The 27,141-nt window shown below is 44.1% G+C and overlaps 1 protein-coding gene across 1 annotated transcript; it reads left to right on the plus strand.

Moving 5' to 3' along the window:
• The first annotated feature begins 12,455 nt into the window (after window positions 1-12,455).
• LOC147633338 (uncharacterized) lies at window positions 12,456-26,865 on the plus strand. Its single transcript, XM_086806400.1, has 4 exons — window positions 12,456-12,711; window positions 12,812-13,069; window positions 13,222-13,441; window positions 25,565-26,865. Exons 2-4 carry the CDS (start codon window positions 12,824-12,826, stop codon window positions 26,440-26,442), a joined length of 1,344 nt encoding a protein of 447 aa, XP_086662526.1. The 5' UTR covers window positions 12,456-12,711; window positions 12,812-12,823; the 3' UTR covers window positions 26,443-26,865.
• Window positions 26,866-27,141: the final 276 nt, after the last annotated feature.

A 27,141-nucleotide genomic window follows, 5' to 3' on the forward strand; every position in this document is an offset into this window, starting at 1 on the left:
AAATAGTGGTGCCTATGTGTCTATTATATACAAAGCCTGTGTACATATTGTAGGTGGTGTGCATAGGCATTGGTAAGGTGGGCCCGTGTAGAAGCTTCTTACTACTTTTTTTAACACTTATTTGTATACTTTCTTTGACTCTTATACATGGTTTGCGATAGGGAATTTAGTGTTAATGTGTAGTGAGGTTGGCCGATAAGGCAATTGTGAATGAGGTGGGGTTGTCCATGAGAATGAAAGAATTCAGGACACCGAGTATGACATGTACATTGGATGGCTTGTCGGACAATGCCGACCATGGGATGCGGCTTTGTAGTGACCTGGGCATCTCTACCTCATTTGATTAGCATGGTTACGAAAATGTTTTGCGCCTTAGAGAAAGAGGTGAAGCTCAGTTGAGTGATCTTGGGCTTTATTATGCTTTGATTGCATTGTCGGCTCTTCTCCTCGTTTAGGTTCTCTTTCCGATTCTCTTCTTGGGGGAGGTTTTCATTCACCCTCTCACGCCCTCTTTCTCTTTCTCTTTCTCTTTCTCTCGCTCTTTCTCGCTGCTTCTCTTCTTTTCTCTTTCTATCTTTCTCTCACTTTTTCGCTCTTCATTTCGCTCTTTCTCTCTTTCTCTCTCTTTTTTGAAGTTAAAAAAAATAATTATTGCCAAGTTTTTTGTTTGTTTTTGAAACAAGTTTTTTTTTTGTTGAGAGAGAGAGAGAGAGAGAGAGAGAGACAAAGAGAGAGAGAGAGAGAGAGAGAGAGAGAGAGAGAGAGAGAGAGAGAGAGAGTCTCGACATCCATCATTGGTATTGGCACGGTTTAAAATTTGCAATGAATTGGCAAAGAAATGCAATGGTTTTCTCATCGTTTCCATATTGAGATTTTGATGTAAATACGAAGGATACTATGGAAAAATTTTCTCAAAGTTCAATGGCTATACTTAATGGGCAAGGTTTAATGCATTATTGAGTAGTGGATTGATGCATTCTTGATCAAGAGAAGTTGGACATGGATACCTGGAGTGCATTGAATTGGGGTTTCTCACAGTTTTGACTAGGTTATGCAGGACCACAAAACCCTGGTTCAATCAAAATATGGTGGGGCTATTTTGTGGGTGATTGAATAGCCTCTTAAGGGCTACGTCAAGAGCCGTCAAGCTCCCAATTTCGGTAGCATTTACTATCCCAACTGGCTTGGTTAACCACAAATAGAAACCCTAATTTAGTCATAGCCTATTTTGAATCTAGCTCAAGTGTTCACATATTCAGAGAGTACTCCCTTGGAGCTTCGAGAAGAGCCATTGAACTCCCTGTTCCATTATTATTTGGGTGGTCAATGGACATAGTTGACTTTTTTTATAAAACTCAAAATAGAGTACTTATCCTATCCTTTGACTGAAGTCAACCAATTCATATGGTTGTTAGTACTCCTCAAGAGCTTCCCATCAAACTATAGGTCACTACATTTGCATCACTTGTTGGGGGTTTACGATCATTTTCCTATTTTCAATTATAAATCAAAAAAGTAAAAACAGAGGGTACTACAACTTTGACCAAGTCAAAAGTGATCTTATACATGGGTAGTAGACTCCGTTACCTCTCTATAGAGCTAAATAACATTCAAATTGGAGTTCAGGAGTTTTTCCAAAAGTCATTTGACATTTAAGATGATACCGAAGGCCCAACCCATCAAAGAAAACTACAAGGAAGCCCTTGAGCATGAAGCAAGAAAATCACATGCAAGGCAAGAAGTAAGGCAAAATGCCCAAGGTGCTATGCAAGAAGAAATAAATGGCAATGTGTCGATGAAGGGATGCATCAAGAGGCAAAATTTCCACAAATGCCTAAGGATGGCGGGGGACATGAAGCCATGATGTATTTCATGCAAAGCATGCTTGATAGGATGAACCAAAGATTTCAGTTCTTCATGGACAAGTTTGATTCTATGAGCAAGGAGTTGCATGATGGACTCACAAGTTTGAGGCAAGATGCGGATAAAGGCAAAGAAGCTTACAGTGGACCTATGCTACATCCATATGTACCAAACACCTTTTAACCAATGGGGCCACAAGCTTATGGTCCTTTTTGTGGGAGCTTCACATGCAAATGCATCGCATAATCCTCAAGCTAGTATGCACGGTGGTGATAGAAGTCATGGATCTATCCTTGGAAAGGAGAAATTTCCTCCGTCATTGATGCATCAAGGTGGAACAAGTATGCCGGGAATGCCTATGCTGCATGGTCCTATGCATGGTGTCTCTTCAATGCAAGGGAGAAGTTTGGATAAAGGCATATGCATAGTTTTGGAAGAACCAAGGGTGGATGTAAATTGTAATCCTTCACACATGAGTAGTTCTCACTTCAATGAGATGGGAGGTCCTCACTTCAATGAGATGGGAGATCATCACTTCAATGGGATGGGTCATCATTCCAATGGGATCGAATCTAGTCATGGTAGGCCACACCATTTCAATGAGTTTGGGGGCAATCATGTTAGATCATATGAGCATAGACCACATGATCGTCATTGAGGTGGTAGTTTAAGGGAGTAAAGGACAAGATAACATTCACTAAGTTCAAAGGTGAAGGCTCAACCAATGAGGAGTTAATGGATTAATAAAATGGAGCTTTACTTTAAGCTTAGCCCATGTAATGATAAGGCCAAGGTGTTGTTTGCTACTTTGCATCTAGAAGACTATGCCCATGCGTGGCAACACTTGAATGCTCATGGCTATTTGATCATGACGGGTGGACTTCAAGAATGAGATGAGGAGAACCTTTGTTTCAGCTCTTAATAGATCAAGGATGGTGGAGAAATGGGATGATCTCACTAAAATGGAAAATGTCAAGGATTATGTACACAATTTCATGAAGATGTCATTTCATGTGAAAGGCTTGAGTGAGGAGTACAAATTGAGGAGTTCATGAAAGGGCTACAAAATAACATTAAGATTGACACGGATGCTCAAAGACCCTAAACCATTAAGGAGGCCATGCCTCTTTTGCAGAGATCTATGGGGTAAAGTTGGAAGTGGAGCAAGGCATGGGTTTACGGTTAATTTTGGTACTTCGACTATGGGCAAGACTTCAAGTGGTGTTGCTTCTCAAATGTTGATGGGAAGCAAGTTGATGCAAAAACATATAACAAGATCAAGGTTATTGGTGAACCAAACATGAATCCAATCCTTAGAGTTGGTAGGCTCTAGGAGGGTTTGGTCCTCACCTTCACCATCCCACATCTTGTTATAATCTTTACAGATATGAATTGATGCAGTTCAAGTAATTATGTTAGACTCATTGGCGAGAATGCTTGGACCCATGGATGAGTTTCCATGTTTTCAAGTTTATTTCAAGGGACTGGTTACCCTTGTGTGTGGATATGTGATTAATTTCCAAATCGTGATCTAGTATCTTGCATCTCTCATGTAAGGCCTTCCAAGGATCATGGTATATAACCCTCTTCTCTCAGAATCCATCACCACCACGAATGTGTGGTGGAAGCTTAGCCCAAAGGACTGGTTACCCTTGCATATGTATATGTGATTAGTTTCCCAATTGTGAACCAATATCTTGCTTCTCTCATGTAAGGCCTTCCAAGGATTATGGTATATAACCCTCTTCTCTGAGAATCCATCACCACAAATGTGTGGTGGAAGCTAAGCCCAAAGGTCTTAATATTTACATCTTGAAGGATGCCCAAAGGTTTAGCTGTGTTCCCATCGACAAGCTTGACCATGAGGCTTGTGCTTATGAGTGGCGTGGGCTTCCCTAAGTCTCCCATCAATCCTCGGTGATTATGCTGACACCGGTGCCACCATCCCCAAGATTCCAAAGACGATCATGCCTTTATAAACAAGACAGGTAACACATCATTCATTTCCTTGTGCAATATTCGTGCTCACTTAGCTCATGCTCACACTCGGAGTTGTACTTGGATGATGATGACCTATGGAAGGCCAACTTTCACCTCTCACTAAGTCCTCCTTCATTGTATCTACTAGTAATGCGAAATTGGTTGGATTGGTTATAGAAGCAGAGGCTCTAGAATTAGTTATTTTTATGGCTTCTTGAGAATGGTGGTCAAGGGTTAAACTATATGGCCTTTGGCATGCTCTCAGGTTCCCTTACTGGTTCTATGATTGACTCTTGAGGAGGGTCAGGGATATGCTCAAGCAGGGTGGTTTGTAATCAACCACTTGCTTTAGTAGTAGCTCTAGTTCTTAGCCTTCACCTTTCTTATAAGCACTTGGGCTTGTTTCATTCGCTCCTTCTCTAACATGCGTTCGGGGTACTCTTTGAGTTTCTTTAGAAGGTTTGTGTAGTCAATGGGTTTCTTTTCTTTGGGAAGAGTTGGTTTGAGTGGGAGATCACCCATTATCTCTACCCGCACGAGGGAGGTAACTTTGGAGCTATCGTCTCAATGGTCACGATGTCATTGCCCTTGACAACTGATCATGCATTGCATTCGTATGCTCTTTGAGGTTTCCTTTTTTTGGACCTTTAGTTTTGGTCCTTTAGCATTTTCACGGGCTACTATAGCGTTTGGCTTGTGCCTTAGGCTCTATGGTGGCTGGCTTTGAGGTTGAAGCTTGAGCTTTCTACTTCTTAGCTGCCTTGGATGTTTCCTTGGTAACTACCCTCGTTTTGGTCTAGAGCCTTGTGATGGCATTAAAGGGGACTGTATGAATAAGTCTACCTTGTACACTTAACAATTTCAGGCTCGTCAAAGTGGTTGATGCTCTGCCACTCGAGTGATTGTCACTATATTGGGATGATTATCCTTGAAAGCATGAGCAAATCTACACTTGTAGCATTTGTCTCCATATGGAATAACATTGGGGTTTGGCATTAAGATTCAAAGATGGAGTTAGGGGGCACTTGGTGCAAAACAACTCTATGAGGACACTCAGTGGGTCTATATAATGGAAACATTGAAGAGGTGGCCTATGCGACATGCTATTGAGGCCTCTTGCTCTTTGTCGCACCATAACTTTGAACAAGGAGGCATAGTCAATGGTTAGGGGTTACTTTGGATATCCATGTGAATTGTATTGCCATATGACTTATAACTCTCCTCTTATTTTTTGGACTCTTAGAGTTTGCTAGTAATATCATTGAGCACTAATGTACAGGTGTGGTTTTAGAAGGAACTGGTTAGGATAGTAATATCGGAGGTGGGTATGGCACTGGTGGCACTCTGTACATTTGGTATGGAGAGTAGGGCTAGAGGTTTCTTTGGCACGTCAGGAGCATAGATTCAGTGTTGAGTTTCCTTGGTATAACAACAATGGGCTATATTGTGGTTTCCTATGGTGCTGGTAGTGAGAGCACAATACTGTTGTTGTCTAGGAGTTAGCAATGAACACTCTGTGCTTAACAAGCTACATGCCAAACCATACCTCTTCATGGAAAGAAATGTGGATGTCTTGCTTGAGCTAGGGCTGGTCTTGGGGTTTCCCTTAGGGTGCCTGGCCTTGCCAATGTGGCCTAAAGAGTTGAACAAAATTTTTGCTAACTCGTCCATGCTTATGTCCTTGACTAGGACCCTAGCAGAGGTGCTGGTTGGGCACCCTTAGCCATTGAGGGTTTCGATGATGTGTCTTTTATCTCTTAGTTTGGGTGGATGTCTTCTACATCCTTGTCTTGTAGATTGTCTACTAGGTCTATTCCTCGGATGACAACACTCAATCAAAGATGTCTTAGTTTGGGTGGATGTCTTCTACATCCTTGTCTTGTAGATTGTCTACTAGGTCTATTGCCTCGTATGACAACACTCAATCAAAGATGTAGTGTCTAGATCTATAGAGATGGTTGTGAAGCCTTTTTCTCTTGAGACTGATAAATTGATCGATAAGAGATAAGTCATCTAATCTCTCACGGGGGTTGCATCTCATGTGGGGTTATAGATTTGTGTGATGGGCTCCATCTGGATCCATTTGCCAAGAATCCCATAATGAATGTGTCTTAAGACCTTGTCGAGATGGTTGTTTTATGTGCGTTTAGAGACCTAAACCACTGGTGCCTACTTTTCCTTTAAGGCAAAGTCCAAATGAAGAGATCTTGGTGGGATCATCAATGCTTCCAACGGCCTCACAAATTTAATCAAACTTCTCTTGATATGAAATGGGATCCCTAGTTCCATCAAATTTGGTCATCATCCTCGAGATGTGGATTAGCTTGGTTTCACCCAATTCTAAGCCTCTAGGCGCTATATTTGTGGCAACCCTCCTTCCCATTTTAAACGCCATCCTAAGCATGTCTTATGCATATTCACATGGCAAGGGAGTGGTTGCGTAAAACCCTCTGTTTTAGGGTTTTTGATTTCTTTCCCCATGGGGTTAGTTTGTGTCATTTCCAATACACTTGTTCTTTGCCATTCCAGCCTTAAGGTTGCAGGCTCGCTGTGACATTATTTGAATGCTCTTTGGTTTGAGGTAGTCCCATACATTGATTCTTTACCCTTCCCTATGTTCCATGTTTCTCCTTGTCTAAATAAAGAAGAATTCGAACTTGGTTTTGTGGTGAAAAAACTTCCATAATGAGCTCCTGTGAAAAGTAGGACTCCTACTTACACTATGTGCATTTGTTGTTGTGTGTTTTGAGGAACACTTGTCCCTAATGGTACAACAAAGAAGGCATGCCCAATTGTCATAATTGCGATTGGTGGGCTACTTGTTGGTTGTGGTCTACTTGGGATAAACCCAGATTTTGTTTGAAAATCCCTTAAGGACCAACTTCACTCTAATATGGTGTATGTACCATTATACATCGATAAATGTATGAAGGGTTCTTAATATTTTATAGAATTATACCTTATTAAATTAAAAATTTTGGCATTATATATATATACATATACACACACACACACACACACACACACACACACACACACACACACACACACACACACACACACACACACACACACACACATATAAAGTCTCCCTTTGCTCTCTTTTCAATGTATAACTAATTTTTTTAACTCTATTTTTTAGTACTAATTTGTTGTCAATAACAAATTATTTGGCTTAATTCCTTTTAACATAAGCACTTATGCTACATTTAAAAAAAATCAAAGTATGATTTATTCAAAATATATCAAACAATGATTTAGAAGAAATGGCATCTTCTACAAGATATCACCCCCACCACCATTTGATGTTTTGAAAATCTTAATAGTACCAATTATCCTCTCTCAAAGTCTAAGGTAAAGGCTATCTTATCCTCCTATGAGCTCCTGGGACATTGTCTCATTGGTGTTGATGTTCACCCGCCACCAAAGAGGGTTGGATAAGGTAACTCTATACCTACCACACCTGCTACTACCGATCTTGTCCAATCTTGGAGACGTAGGGATGTAGATGCCCTTTGTGCCATCATCACAATAGCATGGAAAATAATGTGTCGACCATGGGTCAGCATGTCTCCATAATTGTGGAAGCATAGATTATGCTTGTTTTGTAGAGCTAGTACAATACCTAAAATCCCTCAAGGATTCAAAATCTCAAAATTAAGCTTCAATAAGAGAAGCTAAATAAAGGTGAAACAGTGGAGGTGTTCTACACAAGTATGAAAGATCTTCAAGATTGGACAGGTAATAAGAATTTGTCACTATGTGTAAGGCATTATTTCCTAACTATGATACTATACGTTGTCATGCTGAAACCTCTCATATTTGAGGAGTTCAGTTCATTACTTGAGGAGTGCTATGGGAGTGCAGTTCATTACTTTAGGATGAGGAGTTGGAATGCAGAGTCAAAATGGTGATAGCTAAGATTTTTACGCAAACGTAAAAAAGAAGGGTAAGAATTTTAACCCTTCAAATGATAAGAAATGGGTTTATTATAACAACAGAAAGGGAACATAGCCGAAGAACGAAGGAAATAGAAGGCTAATGACATGAATGACACTCTTAAAGAATCCATGCTGCATTGCGACCACCATCATTGTGTAGTGAAACAACTAAATGTAACAACATAAGATGATTCTTGGATCATTGAAAATGGGGCCTTGGTTGTTTGCACATTGGTTGTTTGCAAGGATTGGTATTTCTTCCTTAAGCCTTTGGAGATGACATCATGGTGGTAGTGGGTAAATAATATAAAGTGACTCGTATAAGCATTATCTCATTCATGTCTAAAGAAGATTCTACGCGAAGACTTTTAAATGTCTTGTAGACTTAGGTATAAGAGGACCTCCTTTTATCCCGATTATCATGGATCATGACTTAGGTATAAGAGGACCTCCTTTTATCCCGATTATCATGGATCATGACTTGCAGGTTTGTTTTCTTTGATAAGAACAGTGCTATGAGGATTGATGGAGATGATAAGATCATTTTTTACAAAGGGAAATAACTTGTACGAGCTCTTGGTCTTTGTAATTCAGACTGATTTAGCAACAAACTATAGAATGAGTGATATGGATACCACAATAGATTTACTCCTTCAAAGATGCAAAAAGATAAGCTAGTTAAGCATTTTGTCACCATCTTCTCATAGTCTGCATGTATCTAAAGCTTGCATGATGTGTAAGTAGCATCAAAAACCCTTTTTGCAAGAGTCTTGTTTTAGGGACAAGTATCCTCTATAGCTCACACACTAATCTTAGTTGAAAGATGCGTACAACTACACTTGGATGTTTAATGACTACAATATAAGAATTGGGTGTATTTTTTTGAGGAACAGTCTCAAGATTTTTGAAAACTTAAGGAGTGCCTAGCATTAGGGTTGAAACTAATAGAAGTAAGTTGAAGCAGTGTAGGATAAAGTCTACACTTAAGAGTGACACCTAAGAGTTTTTGGGTGTGAATATAATGTACATATTCCAGATGCTGGCATGATCAAATTAGATGCTGAAAGCTAAAGATACATCTCCATAGCATGGAGCCAAATTAATATAAACTCTATGATCCTCAAGAAAAGGCCAAAATGTGGCATTCTAAATGTAGCAGGATTGAAAAGACACGAAGAGAGATAGTGAACTTCTTGTTAATTGCCAACAGGAGGGACTGTTCCTTTATACAAAAATTAGAACCTTTGATGACGTTAGTGATGATGACTCAAACCTCAACTACACCAAGGGGTGTTCCCACACAAGAATACTTTTCAAACTCCAATACATGCCTTTTTATACAACTTTAAGGCACCATCGCACCCATGTGCATATGGGATAACTCTCACACACACATCTTCTCTCTCCTTTCTCAATTACAAGTCACCCATCCGAGGGAGCAAACTACCCTGCTACACTAAAAACGGTCTACTACATGAAGGAGGAATTTTCCTCTTCTTTATCATGTATTCTTTATCATGCAACAAGGAAGTCACCAAAGTAATAGAACTTACAACATGGGCTTCCTTGCATTTCGATGAAGGGTATCTTGTACCATTTCCTATGAATATGGATTTTGAAGACAAAGACCCATAGCCATTTTCTAAGTCTTATAGATGGATTAAATTTTTTGAGCATCAAGGATGCATCTCAAGATAATCGCAAATCCAGAAGCATAGAGGAGAAAAATAGGGCTTGAAAGAATCTCATGAATTATTATGCACTTGTCACATCAGAGGTACCCCCCTCTCCCTCTCTCTCTCAATGGAGGTAATGTTTATGAACTATGTGATCGTGCTTCCAAACAAAGTTTGTTAAGCTTCTCATATTGCATATGAGACTAAAGTTGAGGTTTTTTTGAATATTAACATAGTCCATTGCATTTTCAAGTAGGTATTGTATTACAGAATGTGGTCTTCTATTGACGAATGGTAATCACATTACTAGAATTAAATGGTTAGAAATCTTAGGGAAATGACCAAGCTTTTCTAAAATTGCATGTATAAAAAGAAAAGATACATACTCGCTCTTTCCCAAAAAATTACGAAATGCCTTTAGTATTGTGATCTAGAAAATAAGGAAAGATGCCTTCATTGTTGTCATTAATAAAGAGGAAAGGTGTCTTTTTTGTTTATTTCAAAATTGCAAGGAATATCTCTTTATCCACCTCTCCCACTCCTATAAATATAGAGATAAGCTCCATAACACTTTGCAAATTACCATTTAGCTAAGCCTTGTTAGTAGAATACACCACCCACAATCCTCCTACATATTGCTTGTGATGGCCTCATCAAATGTTAACATTGAAGTTGTTGCTAGGCGTATCGCAAGGGAGGCCACCAATGTGGAGGTCAAGCAAAAGACTGTAAGATGGTGCACAAGCATGGAAAGGTCTCACATCCTTACCACTTCCTGGTAGTGATGATGATATTTCTCAAGTGAAGACCAAAGTGGTAGGCTTAATTGCGATATGGCGAGCCCATGGTTTTATTGATGATGTGTTCGAGCATCCCTTGCTTGAGGAAGTGTGGAAGGGAACGAACGCTGTTTGCTTACTTTGTGCGTTCACCCCCCAAAGGACAAGCGAAGCCCATGGAAGCAAACAAGATTGTGTACAACAGTTCTGATTGAAGAGTTGTATGTGAATGAACTTGGTTTTATTTTTACTTGGAAGAAATAACCTCAATTTAGAGGATGTAATTTTGACATGTTTTTCTCTTTCTCACTCCCTCACTCTCCCACTCTCTCCCTCCTTCTCTCTCTCTCTCTTGATAGAGGGAGGGATTTTTTTTGGAATCCACTCGCTCGATTCCAAAAAAGCGCTCACTATAAAATGCTCACAAAAAAATCCCCTTTCTTCTTCTTCTTTTCTCTCTCTCTCTCTCTCACCAAGGCGACCAGCTTACAATCAAACTATGGGCTCTAAAACAATAAACACTAATGGCTAGGTCAAAAGTTCAAAGGTAAGAATGACCAATGAGACCACATCACCAAACATGCAGCCAAATCCTTCACAATGGTGAGGTAACCTAGAAACAACACTTTCAATGTAGCCCAGCTCCTTAGGTAAGATGGTCTTATCATTTTACTAAAATACTTAGGTCAGTAAACAAGGACCCATCCCTTACTTTTTTTAAATTCTAGTGATGTTTCTGGAGGAGGAGATGCATCAAAAGACTAGGCAAGATGGTATGGGTGCATCGTTCTCCATACAACAAAAGTAAAGGTAGGGATCTTTGGCAACCCCATCTTGCATCAAAAGATTACGCAAGATGGTATGGGTGCATCTTTCTCTGCCACAACAAAAAGAAAGGTAGGGATGGTGGTCGGTGGGGTGAGAGTGTGAGGGGGTGGTCGGTGAGGAAGAGGAGGTGGTGGGGTCGCAAGAGGGAAGGGGGAGAGGAGAGGGATGGTGGTCGATGGGGTGAGAGGGTGAGGAGCGTGGATAATGCTCTGGTAACCCTCTTTTAGCATAAAGAAAGGTAGGGATAAATTCTCTGGTAACCTCTCTTCTTTACAAGATAATAGATAAGAGGAAGGCGATTTGACAAATTTAGTCATATTCAAAAGAAATGTAGAAAGAGGCAAGCAAGGGAGAGGAATGGTGCTTTGAAGCCCACTGAGGAGGAGTTTAGCAATAGTGCCAAAGTTGATTTGGAGCGATTGAAGAAATATGTGGAAAGGCTAATAATGTCAACGACTTTGGGCAATCCAACACCAACATAATGCTCTTTTAGGCCATCAAGGTTCTTGAATTGGTGCAACCAACCCATTCCCTAACAATTCTTATCGCACAAAAATAGCACGATAAAGATGGTAAAATCCATCTCATCACATTGTCCAAGCTCCATAAAATATGGGCTTTAAATTCAACCAAAAGCCAATGGCATGATACCAAGACCATCACCTAAATATTGTATAAACCCAAAAACCTTGGTAAGGTCTTGTAAGATGTTTATAGGTGGGAGTTCGAATTTAGGTTTATTTCTAGGATAGTTTGGACATGACAATCCTTTGATGACCATTACCATTGGTAGACATGGTCAAATTATGGACATAAGTGTACATGGATGCAGCTTCTTCTATGTTGATCAAGATTGGATGATGGCTATGTTCACATTGGGGCATTAATATATGAGGCAATTTGCAGCTAGGATATTTGTTCACACTTGGCAATTGTTGAGAAGGAATTTGCTCTTCTTCTTCTTCTTCGTCTTCACTTTACACACTTCTACATACACTCACTAAAGTGTTCTCTATATGTCACTCACTCACTCACTTTCTCTCTCTCATGCATGCACACATGCGCGCACACACACACATGCACTCATGCACACGTGCATTTGAGCACACACTTGCATGACCTACTAGGTTGCTAAGACATGAGCATACAATGTTTAGATAACAAAACTCACCTTGCCCTACGGATTCCCCTCCCTCAATCACAAAATACCCCCACCTATGCCTACCTCGATCATTTTCACGAAGTTCACTGGTTAAAAGTCTATCTTTCGCACGTGCACACACGCACACATGCACGCATGCACACACTTGCATGATCTTCTCATTCCCCTATGCCTACCCCCATCGTTTTCACCTTGGTTAAAAGTCCTTGCAAAATGTATGCATCTCAACACCTTCGGATATATTTTATGTTTTTGGGTTTTGTTTGTCCCTTGGCACTGCTTGTGCTCTTCTCACAGCCATTTTTGGCGCTGGATCTCATCGTTTACAGCTGCTTTTTAAGCTTTTCCTAGTCTATCGCGCCATCTGTGGCGCTCTCCACCGCTTTGGGGTCCTTCCATAGCTAGGCTAAATTGCCTCATTCATTACCGAGCTTGATTTGATCTGCTTCGAGGCCTTCAATTGGAGGAATTAATGCAAACAGGTATTTAGATTTGTATCTTTTCTGTTCTAAAGACCTTTGTTGGGTGTGGGGCATTGTTGCCCTCGAAATGTGTGAATTGTATGTGTGTGTTATGTTGCAGAGAGACCTCGCTATGCATAAGAATCAGCTTCAAGAGCTAGCACAGCGCAGCTGCTTCAACTTGCCCTCATATTCATGCATTAGAGAAGGGCCTGACCATGCCCCAAGATTTAAAGCCACAGTGACCTTCAATGGGGAGTCCTTTGAGAGCCCAATTTTCTGCAATACGCTGCGGCAGGCCGAGCATGCTGCAGCTGAAGTTGCCCTCAACACCCTATCTAAGAGGGGCCCAACACAGTCGCTTGCAGCCCGAATTCTGGTACATTGTTGTCATTCATGTTTACTACCGCTCTTTCTTATTGATGCATCCAACTGAAGTCTAATGGCATTTTTACATCAAAATTATCCCTAATTTTTCCTCTAGCATAAAGTAATTATGTCATCATATTGTTTTTCCTCGGGATCCTACAGGATGAGACTGGGGTTTGCAAGAATTTGCTGCAGGAGACAGCACAAAGGGCAGGTGTCAAACTACCTCTCTACTCTGTCGTGAGGTCAGGTCCAGGACATATGCCGGTGTTTGTATCCACGGTGGACTTAGCAGGCATGAGCTTCACAGGGGAATCGGCCAAAACCAAGAAGCAAGCAGAGAAGAATGCAGCTATGGCAGCATGGGCTTCTCTAAAACAAAGTGAGTGGAAAGTTTTGTACGGTGTTCTGCGCTATTCAGATGTTTTGTGTTTTGTGGGGTATTTTACAAAATGATTGTCATGCACTCACATTTTCAAAAGGCGTTACACTCTCTGTTGGCGGGCCCTTGCCGGAGTGGCTTTCACACCACCCTGTGCAGAAGTGGGCATGGGTTTGAACCTGGACACCCAGTAATAAATAATCCATAAAAAAAGCCATTCCACTGTTTGAATTATTTGCAAGAAAAAGCAGCTCAGCAGAAAGCATTCCATGGGCTGAGTGTCACATATGAATTGTCCAGTGGTTGGGGAGACACCCTGCACAAGTATTACTTTTGGAGTAAGATACGTTTACTCACACAAGGATTACAAGGGGGCACCACCATTCCTTCATGTGCTTAAATCACACCCCAGTCCTGTTTCCCCTGCCCCACAGGCAGAATCTCGTATTTTAGCCTTTCGCAAAATCGTTGTCAATTGGGACTCTGCTCTGTTACTCAGTCATGCAACACCAGATACACAAAGCTCAAACCCAATTCTAGACTAGAGTTGGTGCTTTTTGCTGAGGATAAAATGTTGATGGCATGTGAAGACTAGAGAGCTTTCTGCAAAAGCTCTTAGCCCTATGATTAGACCAAGTGCAAAAGAACCAACTACATTTGTCTTTTCACTCCTCTATCATGGCTGTTATACTTCTTTTCTTCTATGAACTTCATTAAATAGGTTAGGATGGTGGTAGATAGGGAAGAACAAAGAGCCATTTTAGCCTCCACTTTTAAACTCAGTTTTGTTGGGCCTGAATTCATAATTTAGAGTGTGCTTATTTTTATACATGGGCTTTTACATGTCCATACTATATGCATACATTTACATATGTGCAGATGAATAGTTTATAAGCATGATCTGAAAACCAAGATAACATTCATGGAACGCAAAGAGATGGCGGGTTTCCAGAGGCCTTACTTGACACTGGACCATATTTTCACCCTCGGAGCCATCATTATCATGCAAACAGTCAGTCTACTGCTGTTTGCTGCATTTCCGAAAGGCCTCACTTGGTTACCAGGGCACGATTCTGTAGACGAGCTTCATCTTCCACTACATATGATTTGGGGAGTCGTGGTGCTGTACGAGTTAGTGAATGGTTGGGTCTGTGCTCGAGGGGATTCATCCAGAGAGATTGGTAGGAGGGGTCTATCACCAGTCTGAATATTTGCCAGTGTTTTCATATGTGAAAGGGCTCTGGTGGACTCCAGGATGCCCAGAATTTTATGAGTGTACAAGTTTTGGGAATAGGGGATTATCTAGCACAAGAACCATGGCATGCCTGGAGCACGGTTATGCCATCTGGAACACGGTTTTAGGGCACAGAACAGGACATTGGACAAGTAGAATGGTTATTCAGAGCTTTGTTTGCGTGGGAAGTAGCTTCGTTAGTCCGTGTGTTTTGGGAAGGACACACATGCGAATTCAAGCTTTGAGGTGTTCACATCATTTAGAACAGAGGCTGGAGAAGTTATTAATTGGGCAATGGGTTTCACATATAATAGGTTGGTTCTTTAATCTTGGTCACCCAGGACATGATTTAGCAAGAAAGGAGCTGTGGATTTTCATTTGGGCAAGAATGCACGTGTCAACTTGCTCTTTTATGTGGCCATACCTGTTATTGTCTTACCAAACATTAGCATAAGGTTATAAAAGGCTTCAGTTTACTAGAATCGCAGCTTTTATCTCATGTGCACCAGAGATCGCCACCTTTATGGACTTCCGTACAGTGCTGTGCTCTGCAGGTGTACAGTTTTCCGTACAGCCTGAACCGGTCTGTACAGCAATAGTACCTGTCTGTACTGTTGATGATGTATCTGCTGGTTGCTGTTTAGTGAACTGTACCTGACCACAAGGGCTTGCATTTTCCTGTACAGTCATGTCCACGGCATCCAAGTGCAGGATGCACATGACATCCCCTCCTGCGTAGCTTGACGACAAGGTCGGCAATGTTGCCGGAGAAACCTTCAAACAATGCAGGGTCTTTATGATAGAATCTTGCGTCAGCTTCTTGAGGGTCTTGTGCATCGAACATCCATGTGGCCATATAGTACCCATCTGGAATGTTGGAAGGTACTGCAGTTAAATTTTTTGGTATCCAACAGATGGTGGCTTTTGTCCTGATGAGGTGAGTGATGAAATTGTTTGGGGCTATCAGGTGTCGTGATGTCCCCAAGGCGCTTCCGACCATTGGTCTTCTTCTTCTTTCGTCTAGCTTTGCGTCTCTTATGTGGTACAGCCTGTACATGATCTTGAGAAAACTCATTCACATTGTTAGACCTAACAACATCATCAATAGTGAGAACCTCAATGTTTGGACTACGGGCTTGTACACTAGAGACAATAGACTTCAGAACATTGTTTTGCTTGCGTTCGATGATTACTGACTTTGGTAGCGTCTTTGTGATCCTCCACAGAAAATTATCATTACATTCTATATGTCTTCCACCCAAAATCAACTATGAAATCGCATGTTATTAATGGTTGAGGCTAGGAGTATCTTGGCGCAAATCTTAGTCATATGCAATGAAGTGTGGCACCAAAACAACGACCCGCGCGTTGATATTGGGCCTTTTTGGTCAGGTCCAATTGTTCACCTGTAAAACTTGCTTGGGCTTTTTGGTCCAAGGTAGACTCGGGTATGTTCGTGGCTGGCTTAGAGCACGAGGCTCCGGAAGCCTGGCTTGAGGTTGCCCCCAGCTGGGTGGCAACCCAGCTGGGTCTGGCCTTTTCCACTCACAGTCGATCCTCTCCATCGTGAAAATGTGGAGAAATCACTGCGAAATCTGCTGGGCCTTTGGGCAACCCCAAAGACTCTTGAGGGTGGCCGCACCTTGGACAAGCAGCTGGTCGACTGCCTATGGCCAACCACGTGCTGACCGCCAAACTCCTGTGTGCTAGTAGCCAAAGAAAGAGGGTGATCTTTCGAGGCCAAAAACTGTCCTAGAGCCTTTTCCAAAAACCTGAGAGAAAACACTCTGAGAGGCCTTGTGACTGCTAGTGTGCAGCTGCTCTCGGGGTGCCCTCGAAATCGGGCATCTGAATCCTGCGGCCTAGCCGCACGGTGTATGCGAAGAACGGGGTACCCAGTGTCTTCTCCCGGTCAGCAGGATCATGCCAAGTCCACTCCCACGGATCCCACTGGAGGCGTGTGAGGGGCCGGCTCTCCCAAATCCATAATTGCGAGAGTCTCCTTCTAGCCACCTTGACTGGCGGGTGGTCAATGTGCCACTCGTGTCCCTGAAGTCCGATCACCCTCACCCTTTGTAAGGTGCAGCCACTGAAGTCATCTAGAGGGGGCTTTGATCTCTCTAATCTGCCATGGGGTCCAATAGAAAAAGTGAACAAAGCACAGCTCTCATCCACGCCATGGATTGCCAAGAGAATATCATGCCTAGTAAACACGCCCAGCCACTACGGGGGGGTCGGGTCTGGGATAGGGGTCAGCCACTCTTGGGGAATAGTAGAGTCGTTGTCGAGGTTGAGTCTGAGTCTGTCTCTACCCCAGATCCGAGCTAGTCCCGTCTCCTGAGCCTCCGCGGAAGCTATCTGAGTGCAATCCATTCTCCAAGGGACCTGGTAGGTCCTATGCACAATGCTCCCCATGATACATGAGGTTGGGCCCCCAACATGTGGCCATTGGGTAAACGGATCAGGCCACTTGGAAGAAGTCCTCTAACAATCAACTTACCTAGTAGGGCGCGGCTTTGAATCGCGGGGTCAGTGATGCCTAGGCCCCGCTGAATGATCACTCTCCAAGCCACCTTGGCCCGGGCAGGCCTCCCATCACTTCAGCCCACAAGAAGTTCTGGATCAACCGCTGTACTTGACCAATGCATGCTCGGGAGAAGGCCCAACAAGAAGTAATGTACCACATGGTGGCAAGGACCTGGTTCGCCACCACCACTCGGCTGTCTAGGGATAGCCTTGCAGAACTCCAGTACAAAAGCTTCTTCCAAATGCTCATAAGAAGAGGGGCGAGTTGTTGCTTTGGGGAGATATCGATGCCCACCTGACATCCAAGATAGCAGACTGGAGTGCCCCTCGGGATCCACTGAAAAGGCTCAATTGGACGTCAAGTTGGGGCGGGTGTGGAGCCTGCCTAAAAACCACACAACTTGTGCCAGTTGATCTACGCTCTTGATGCGCGACAAAGGATCTCAATCGCCTTTGCGAATCTCTGGAGATTCCCCACATCTCCGGATAAGTATGCTACTGTGTCATCTGCAAACTCTGAGTCCAGCAGCTCCTCCTGAGTACGGATGGGGAGACGCAATCCTTGGAGCCCCGTCTCCTGAGCTGAGAGAAAACTACTCATGGCCTTGGCGACTAATAGGAAGAGGTATGGTGCCAGTGGTCAGCCTTGCCGGACCGAGTGAGAAAGGGGAAATCTGTCACATCGGGTTCCTTGAATGAGAATCTGACTATGAGAGGTTGAGTAGAGGCCTGAAACACCGCGGATCCACTCCACTGGGTGCCCCATCCGGTACATCGTGTCCTCCAAAAAGCTCCAGGCAACTCTATCATAAGCTTTCTTAAAATCTAGCAGGAGCACAATGAAGTCATGTTGCCGTATCTTGGCCGAATGTCACGTGCATCCCGCGCTTGGATGCCACGTAGACATATTTGAGCAAGAAGGTGCAGGACGGGGAGTGGAAAACTGGTCCCATGCGAGCCTAGTCCAGGATGAGTCAACAAGGGTTCCACTCCATGTTAGAACATGAAGTCAAAGTGAGTGTTCTAGTGTGTCTAAAGTGAGTTTTATGTCTAGTCTTTGTGTAAGTGCCATGTGGCATATTGGGATTTATCCCATATACATGTGACACTTAGAGTGTGTGTGCCTATCCTATAAAGGCATTGTACTTTCTAGTCTTAGACAATCAATCAACATCAAGCTCTCTTGGTCTACATGTGAGTACTCTTGGTTATCATTGTTTTGCACTTGTATTGTCATTTCATTTCCATTCCGTTCCGTTCCTGTGCCTTCATGTGGTATCAGAGCCACTGCTCCTTTGCTCCTAGAGATTGAGGAGAGGGAGGCCAAAAAGAGAAGCCATGCCCTCTCTCTCTTTCTCTAAGTGCAAGAGAGTATGCTCTCCTCCATCTTGAAGACCTCTACTACCTGCTGCCCGTCTTCTCCAAGTGGCTGCCTCGATTTCTGCTCCACGTTTGCTCCAATTGCTGCCCACCATCTGCCCCAACGTTGCTGCCCTGCAAGCCGCTCCTGTCTCTTCTACAGGCCGCTGCTGCTGTCCACGTTTTGCTCCATCAGGCCGCCTCTATTGCTGCAGATTTGCCCGCCATATTCTGCCCCGATTCTGCCCTGAATCCAGGCCGCCACATTCCTGCGCGTCTTCTCCAACAGGCCGTTGCTGCTGTCCACGAATTTCTGCAACAAGCCGTTTGTTGCTGCCGCTCCTGTTCAGGCCGCCGCACTCTGCTGTCCTGCTGCCGCTCCTGTTCAGGCCGCCACTCTGCCCAGCTGCTGCCCGTAATTTTCTGTTCGAGACAATGCAGGAGCTGCCCCACATTGCTGTCCTGAATTGATGCTGATCTGTTCGTGATGATGGAGCTGCCCACGAATTTATGAAGCCGCTGCCCTGCTTTATCTTCAACAGGCCGCTGCCCTGCTTCATCTACTCCAACTACCCGTGATTGCCATGGAGTCCTCGAAAACAAGTGCCTTCATTGAAAAGTTCACTGGTAAGAACTTTCCGACATGGCAAACAAAGTTGCGTCTTATCCTTATGAAAGACGGGGTGTGGAATGTTGTTTGTGGCAAGGATAAAAAGCCACAATCGGATGAGAAGAAAATTCTACACTGGGAGAATTTAAACGACAAAGCCCTTTCTCTCATTGGTTTGGGTTTGGGTGATGAAGTTATTCATCATCTTGACTTTGATTCCACTGCTCAAGAATTATGGGAGAAGTTTGAAGGTCTCTTTGGCAATAAGGTAATCAATTCTAAGGTCTTCCTCCGTCAAGAATTCTTCAAACTCCAGATGAAGCATGAGGACTCTCTTCTCGCTCATCTGAATCATATGGAGTCTCTCATCACTCAACTTGCTGCGTTGAAGGCCCCAGTTGGGGATGAAGACCAAGTCGCAGTGCTCCTCACGAGCATTGAAGAAATTCCTAAGTATCGGGAGATTATACCAGCATTAAGAGTGGCAAGCATGAGCTACCATGACATGGTTGCTATGCTTCTTGATCATGAAAGAAGGCATATTGATACTCCTGACGCCAATGCACTATTTTCTAAAGGGAGGTTTCCTAAAGGGAAAGGTAACTTCAAACCTTTCAAGTGCACTTACTGTGGAAAGCTTGGTCACACCGAAGATTGTTGCTTCCAGAAGCTGGCCAAACAACAATCTAAAGACCATGCCAACTTGGTTGGGACTATATCCAACGAAGACGAAGACGATGCAGACACCTCTACTCCAAATCATGCTCTCACTGCTCACATCCAAGATCTCTCTCTTGATGAAGAGGTCTATGCACCGGATGATCTTGACTTTGTTTTTTGAGTGTGTTGAAGGTACTCTGCCTTGGGAGTCCCCCTAAAATGAATGCAAATAAATCATGTGTGTTGAGTCAATAAAGGTTCACAGCCTTGGATTGTCCTCCTAAAATGTTGTAATCTTTCCTGTTTTTTCGTGTCTGACTCCCCACCATTCTGTTATGGAGTCAGGAGGGGGATGTATTGTGGAGTCATGTATTGGCTTTGATAGGATCTCAGGTTGCTCCAGTTGTCTAGACCTCTGAGTTGTTCATGCATCCATGCATGATGAGCCTCTGAGCCATGCTTGATGAGCCTCTGAGTCATTTGTACCATGCTCACTAGCCTCTGAGCCATGCTCACTTGCCTCTGAGATTGTGTGGGAACTATGTCTAGTTCTAACTTGGAGGTTGGTAGTCCGTCATTGCCATGTTCTGTTCTTGGCTCATTCCAGTAGTCTCTCACCTTGCCTTCATCGGGGGGTGTTAGAACATGAAGTCAAAGTGAGTGTTCTAGTGTGTCTAAAGTGAGTTTTATGTCTAGTCTTTGTGTAAGTGCCATGTGGCATATTGGGATTTATCCCATATACATGTGACACTTAGAGTGTGTGTGCCTATCCTATAAAGGCATTGTACTTTCTAGTCTTAGACAATCAATCAACATCAAGCTCTCTTGGTCTACATGTGAGTACTCTTGGTTATCATTGTTTTGCACTTGTATTGTCATTTCATTTCCATTCCGTTCCGTTCCTGTGCCTTCACTCCATGCGTCCGAGGTCAGGTGTGCATTGTCTTGCACATGAAGCTGTGCCAGTCCGCGCTGTGAGTCTCCCTTTGGAATGATGTCAGTTGCTCTGTGTGTTTGGTCTGCGACCAGATGCTAGACATCTGTGTAGAGCATGTAGGTTTGCAGTTAGAAATGGGGCCAGCCCATAGGGCTACCCCAAGGCTTAGGTGTGCATTCATAGAGTGGGCATGGGGTAGGTGTAGAACCACCCCCAAGGGGCCAGGAGGGCCCCGGCTGTGCCCACCAGCCATGTTGTGGGCTGGAAGGGGCTGTCAGCCAGCCCTAGGGGCCTGGACAGCCAGCTGACTGGGCCCCAAGCCTAGTTTGGCTGCCGGCCAGGTGTGGGACACTCCACACTGGCTGCCCAACAGCCTTTGTCCATGCGCAGGGCTGCCCAGCAGCCCAGCAGCCCAGCATAAATGCGCATGATGGACAGGACAGGTAGGTGTGAAAACACTTGAGTTTGCTAGCATTAAAAGCTATTGGACCTGGTCGTGGGAAAAAAAACTGCTGGCCGCCTATGTTAAGCTGGCTGATTGAAGGTTACAAAGGGTATAAATACCCAGCCATGGGCTGCATTTCAGGCATCTGAATCTTCACAAGGTGCTGAAGCTACTCAAGGGGGCCAGACAAGCCAAGGAGAAGCTAACGCAAGGGTGAAGGCTGAAGGTCAAGGGCAGGTTTACCTCAGTCAAGAAGGTCCAGGTTCAGTCTTTTATTTTCTGGTTTGCATCATTCTAACAGAAGGAAATACACCATCCGTGGTGGGGGCCCTACAGAGGGTATTCGGGACCCAATACTGGGTCCTCTTCTCCCTCTCTCTCTCTCTCTCTCTCTCTCTCTCTCTCTCTATTTTCTGCACATCTATTTTCAGTTTTGTGCATTATTCACATCGTGAACGATTGCTGATTTCTGAGCATTGAAGTTACCGATCTACCTTGAAGCTTCGGCATGTGACACCGAAGCTGTGGCCTCCCAGAAAGTGTGAAGATGTTGTCAAGAATGCTCCGATCCTGAACAAAACTTGTCTGAAAGTCATGGATCAAGTCGGGGAGGAAAGGCTGAAGTCTCCCGCTGATGGCCTTGGCCAAAATCTTGTAGGCGGTCCCAAGGAGGGTGATGGGTCTCCACTTCCAGATCTCCAATCTGTCACCACCCTCCTTAGGAATCAAGTGAATCAAACCCTCTGAGAGCCTCTCTGGCATGGCACCTGTAGTCATAATCTCATTGAAGGCTGCTTGAAAGCCGTCTTCCATGAGATCCTTGTGGCGAAGAAAGAAGGAATGTGGAAGCCCGTCCGCCCTGGGCATTTGCCCCTAGGGAGAGCCGTCAAGGCCTCTGCCAGCTCCTCTGTTGTAAAGGGAGTCAATAAGAAGGTCCGGAGAGCGGGGGGGTGTTGCCAGACCCTCTCCCGGGCATCCACCACCTGTGAAGATAATGGGGCACCCGTGAGGAGAGATCTAAAAAAATCCGTGGCAATGGCTTTCACATGGGGGGGGGGGGGGGGTCAGAGATGATAGCTCCATCTTGGCCATGCAATCTGCGAATACCATCTCTTCGCCTGTGAGGGCCTGCAATCTCAAAGAAGTCCCCAGTGACTATCTCCCGCTTGGGTCTAGAAGGAAGCTCTAGCATGGTATCTGTACTCCACCCTCTTCTCCTCGATGGATCTGATCTCTGTACGGGCGGCAGCAAGCTGACTCTCAATCCACGGGCTATCGGGGGAACTCTCTTGAAGACGGTGGAGAGAAGCAAGACCCCTCGGAATGCTCCTCTCCTGCTCACGAAATCCTTCCAAGTTGCTCTGTGCTGCCCCTGATTGTGAGCTGCCGAGGAGTATAGGGCGGAGACGGCTCTATTCCATCCAGTCGGGAATCCTATCCTGAGCATGGTGCCCTCCAAAACAGCCCAATTTACCCTGTTATAGGCCTTCTCAAAATCTAGAAGAAGAACAACCATGTCCTCCCTGCGAAGTCTGGATGCAGAAGTGACCTCCCAAAAGGTGAAGATGTTATCCAAGATGCTCCTATCCTAGATGAAATCGGTGTCTGTTCCATGGATCAGGTCAGGAAGAAGAGGCTGCAAGTGACGGCTGATGGCTTTAGGGAGGATTTTGCAAGCGTTTCCTAAGAGGGTGATGGGGTGCGACTGTCGAATCTCCAAACGGTCACCATCCTGCCTCGGAATCTAGATTAAAACAAGAACTGGAGCATCAAATCAAGACTGGTTGGTTCCCATTACCTCAAAATGCCAGGAGATTGCAGCAGGTTGACGAGACTGCAATAGAACCAGATAGATGGACAATATTGCTATGCTCCATTGGCTTGGAGACAAGAGCCAGGTTGCTTCATTGTTGTGCTTCAGCCAGAGGACAAGAACCTGCAAGATCACCAGCTGACTTGAGCTCACCATCTCTATTACAAGCTATGATAAGGTTCTATGCCAGGAACACATAATGGACGAGGCACCATGCCAAGGGACCTCTGTATTGACCGTTGATCGTGCTGATGACACAGTGAAGTGCCGAATGCGGGCAGCAAAGGTGCAGAGAGCTTCGTGAGGAGGCAAGGAGGGCTGGGCAGGTAGAGGTGATGGCATTGAGGTACGGGATGCCGCATAGTTAAGTATGTTGAGAAGCGGTGAGCTGGTGCCGGAACAGGGAGCCACCAAAAGCATCATCTATGGTCGAATAGCACTAAGGCAGGGCTGGAAAAGATCACTAGAGGCGCAAGCAGATGAAGAAAGGCAGAGCAACCTGGACCAACATAGTGCAGGGCGTCGGGCCATGACGGTGTGGGCGACGAGTGGGGCGCTGACGAACTGGACGGCGTAGAAAAAAGGTGCCCTTGCCTCAAAAGGCACAAAATGGGCTGAGCACCACCCACTGGCTGGGTGGCGATGGCTCGCCACGCAATAGTGCTGCCCACTCAGCTAGTGGAAAGGGACAGAGGCGGTTCTCCCTGCGCTAGTACCGCTAGGAGCGGCTGAGTTGAGCGGTGGCGTGCAAACAAGCGAGGATGGAGGGGGCAAACACAGTGCCAGTAACGGGAAGGAAGTGTCACATGCACTCTGCACTGTAGTGCATGGTGACAAGATGGCTCATCATCATCAATGCAACATTGTACAGTATTAGAACCCTTTTAGGATAATATTTGTCGTACGCCGTGATCCCATTGTAATCCTCAGTCCAGGATATGTCAGGCACGAGCTACGTAGGTCATTCCTCAGCCATAGTGAGTTAGTCAGTCAGTTAAAGTCCCTAACCCACTTGGAGAGAATCATTCATGCATATAGATGTCATAGAAGCCTTAGAGTTTGCATCAGGACGTGTGTGCATTTGTGCATAGCATTCATCCCGTATGCATGTAGGCATACACTTACACCGATGCTTATATTGACAATTCCATACCAATGTTTGTCTTGACGAGAGTCGAGAATTTTCTCAAGTATAGAGCATTGGGAAAATCACACTGCCTTCTCACCGATGGTGTGTGAAATCACCTCCATATCAAAGAACGCTTCCATCATATCATCCATGTCGCCTCTTGCTATATTGCAATGTAGTGGATCAGGGTTTTGTATACCATCACTCCGAGGTTCTGAGGTGCCTTTGCCTTGTCCTTCCAAAGGTGTTGTCCTCCCTTCTAGTGCTTGGCCCATGCCTCACCTAAACCGTGCTAATTGAACAGAGTAGTAAGGTTGATATCTTTTTTTTTCCGACTCGCCTTAGGACCAAGATCCTCCTGTAGTTACCATTTTCTACGGTCCGTAGGCGCTTTTTATCCGCCCGTAGGCGATGCCGCTGAGGAAGCGCCATGTGGGGTTTTGAACTCAGGACCTCCTGGTCCTAGACAAACATCTCTACCATTGAAGCTGTCACCTCATTGGCAGTAAGGTTGATATCTTACCTCTCCACGATGTGAAGAGTCCTCATCCTATAGAGACATCATTAGAAAATTTTTACTAAACTATTTATGCGAATTATCAATTGCAAAATAGTTTATCAAAATCTTAACATAAAAAACACATACCGATCCATGCACCAACAGTTGGTTTAGAGAAAGCTGAAATGTGTGCTCGTGTGCTGGCTATCTGCCACTCTCTCTGAATGCATGCTTGAATTGTTTACATGGACATAAAATTCTCTCACAAAGCCATGCCTTGGTCCCTTCATGCGGCCATGGTGGAGATGTCATCTGCGAAGTCCACAACAACACAACAATTAATATAACCAACATCGTTTCAGTCCATTTAGAGGAGAAAATAGACCTCACAGACTGTCGCAATAGATGTAATTATGCAGAATTTGACGTTCATGTGACAATTTGTTACAGTAACCCTTGCAAATCCCTTTATGACGGATATTACAATGGTCTGTCTTTTTAAAACGTCATTGAGAGTAGGGATAGGAGGTTCAAACTTGCAAGTCAGATGTTGCGCTGATGACGACGTGGGTGACCTCTGCTAAACTTGAACCATAGCCCCCAGTATGACACATGCATAGTAGGGACTGAAGAATGGGACACTTGGTGCACTCAATACATGATAAAGTTGAGGGTATGAAGCTGGGAGTACATTTATATGAAGTTGCAGGTGCACAGTTTTTCCTACTTAAGTTTGGGAGTTAACCTGAAATTTTTATATGCTATGTAGTAAGATTGATGTTATCATGTTTGTTTTGAGTTCTGTAAACAAGAGGTGATGACATATCAGTGTGCATGTGCTGTTTTATAAATAAGCCTCTTTTTAGTGATGAAGCACAAAGGTCGCCTCAGTTTGTGTCTGTGTCTTGCAGTTGTGACTCAAGGTGGCACCTCATCTCAATCACCATCAGACTCAGATGAGCAGTTGCAGATAATTATTGCTCGTGCTTTGATGAATGCACCGAAGGATGATACTAGTCCCAGAACACAGGCACCACAACGGGTGTATCAACCTTCTAACTCTCAGCCTCCATCAGAAATGGCCAGGTCAGTTGCAACCCCCCAACGTGTTAGGGTAATCCCCTTCTCAGAATTTTCTGATCAGGGAGCGACAGATATGCAAGCCCCATACATTTCTTCTTCCTCCTGGACATCAATGGATGCAAAGGCTGAGCCTATGTCTGGACAAAAGCAGGTCCTCGTTCAGTGGGGCGATCTCCATATAAACAAATTGTATGATTCTTCTATTGATCCTCATAACTCAGGGCTACCTGGGAAGTCAACTACAGCAACCAGAATTACTACACTTGGGGCTGGCAATATTGTCCAGCCGATGCCTGCACAAGTCCACACAGTGTCCATAAATCGTGGAGTAGATCCCCATACAACTTTCCTCCCAATCAATCAACTTCAGCAGGATGAAAAAGATTGGTTCCAAGGTGGAACTTCGACAATCATAATAAGAACTAATAGTAGTGACTTTAATTCTCTAGAAGAAGGCGCTCCTTTAGTGCAGACGCCATATAATCCTATGCCGTTGACAACTGGGAACCAGTGGGTATCCCAACCTAGGGTTCATCCTACTACTATTACTTTCAAACCTGCAACTTCCTTGGCTCCACGAGTACGCGTGCGTCAAACAGTCCCTGTCTGCTCAGCTCCACCACGCCTATCTGAACTTGAAGAGCAGGATACTGAGACAAAGGGAGAAGAAGCGACGCGGCAGGTTTTGAGTCTGCTGAAACTTTGAATGGCACCTTTCAAGCAGTGGTGCTGACATGAAGTTTAGGAAAGTCTTGTGGATGAGACATTCCAACCTGTCTTTGGTTTGCTTGGTTTTACAAAGGCTTATGTATTTGGACTCAGGAGTGTGTGGATTTTGCAAAGATTTTTTGCTGTGGGTGATGGACAAAAAACGTGAAGCTTGGCACGGTTCAGCTATGTAGAGGTGGATTATATATGTGGTGGTGGGGACTATTAAAACTTTCTACACAAGCGATAATCTCTGAGAAAAATTCCTGTGTATGTAGTGGCGTTCCTTCTTCCTTCCTTGCAAATACAACACGCTCGTTGTGTGGCTGAACATGGGGCAAGATGTATTTCTGCTGTAAGATAACCGTTTTACCTGTATGTGAAGTTTTATTTGAAGACCCTCCTATGGAATTGCGGGATCTATAATGTGCTCTTTGTGCATGGGATTATGTTTTCTGTTCAAAGCTTTGAAATGTATTCACAAAGTATGATTGTACTCATTTCATGTTTGTTTGCTTGACCTAAGGTCTACCAAGATTAGTATTGATGCAACTTTATGGATCTAATAAATACAACACACATTGCAAATCTTGAGCTCAAGCAAGCAATGTACTTCAAGCAATTCCTTTTCCAACCTTAAGCTTAGGTCAAACATCATCCTTTTTTATTTTAGCTATCTATAAAAACATTGATGTTG

The sequence above is a fragment of the Cibotium barometz genome, chromosome 12 (genome assembly GCF_041138505.1).
Source record: "Cibotium barometz isolate CiBa-2024 chromosome 12, ASM4113850v1, whole genome shotgun sequence".
NCBI lineage: Eukaryota > Viridiplantae > Streptophyta > Polypodiopsida > Cyatheales > Cibotiaceae > Cibotium > Cibotium barometz.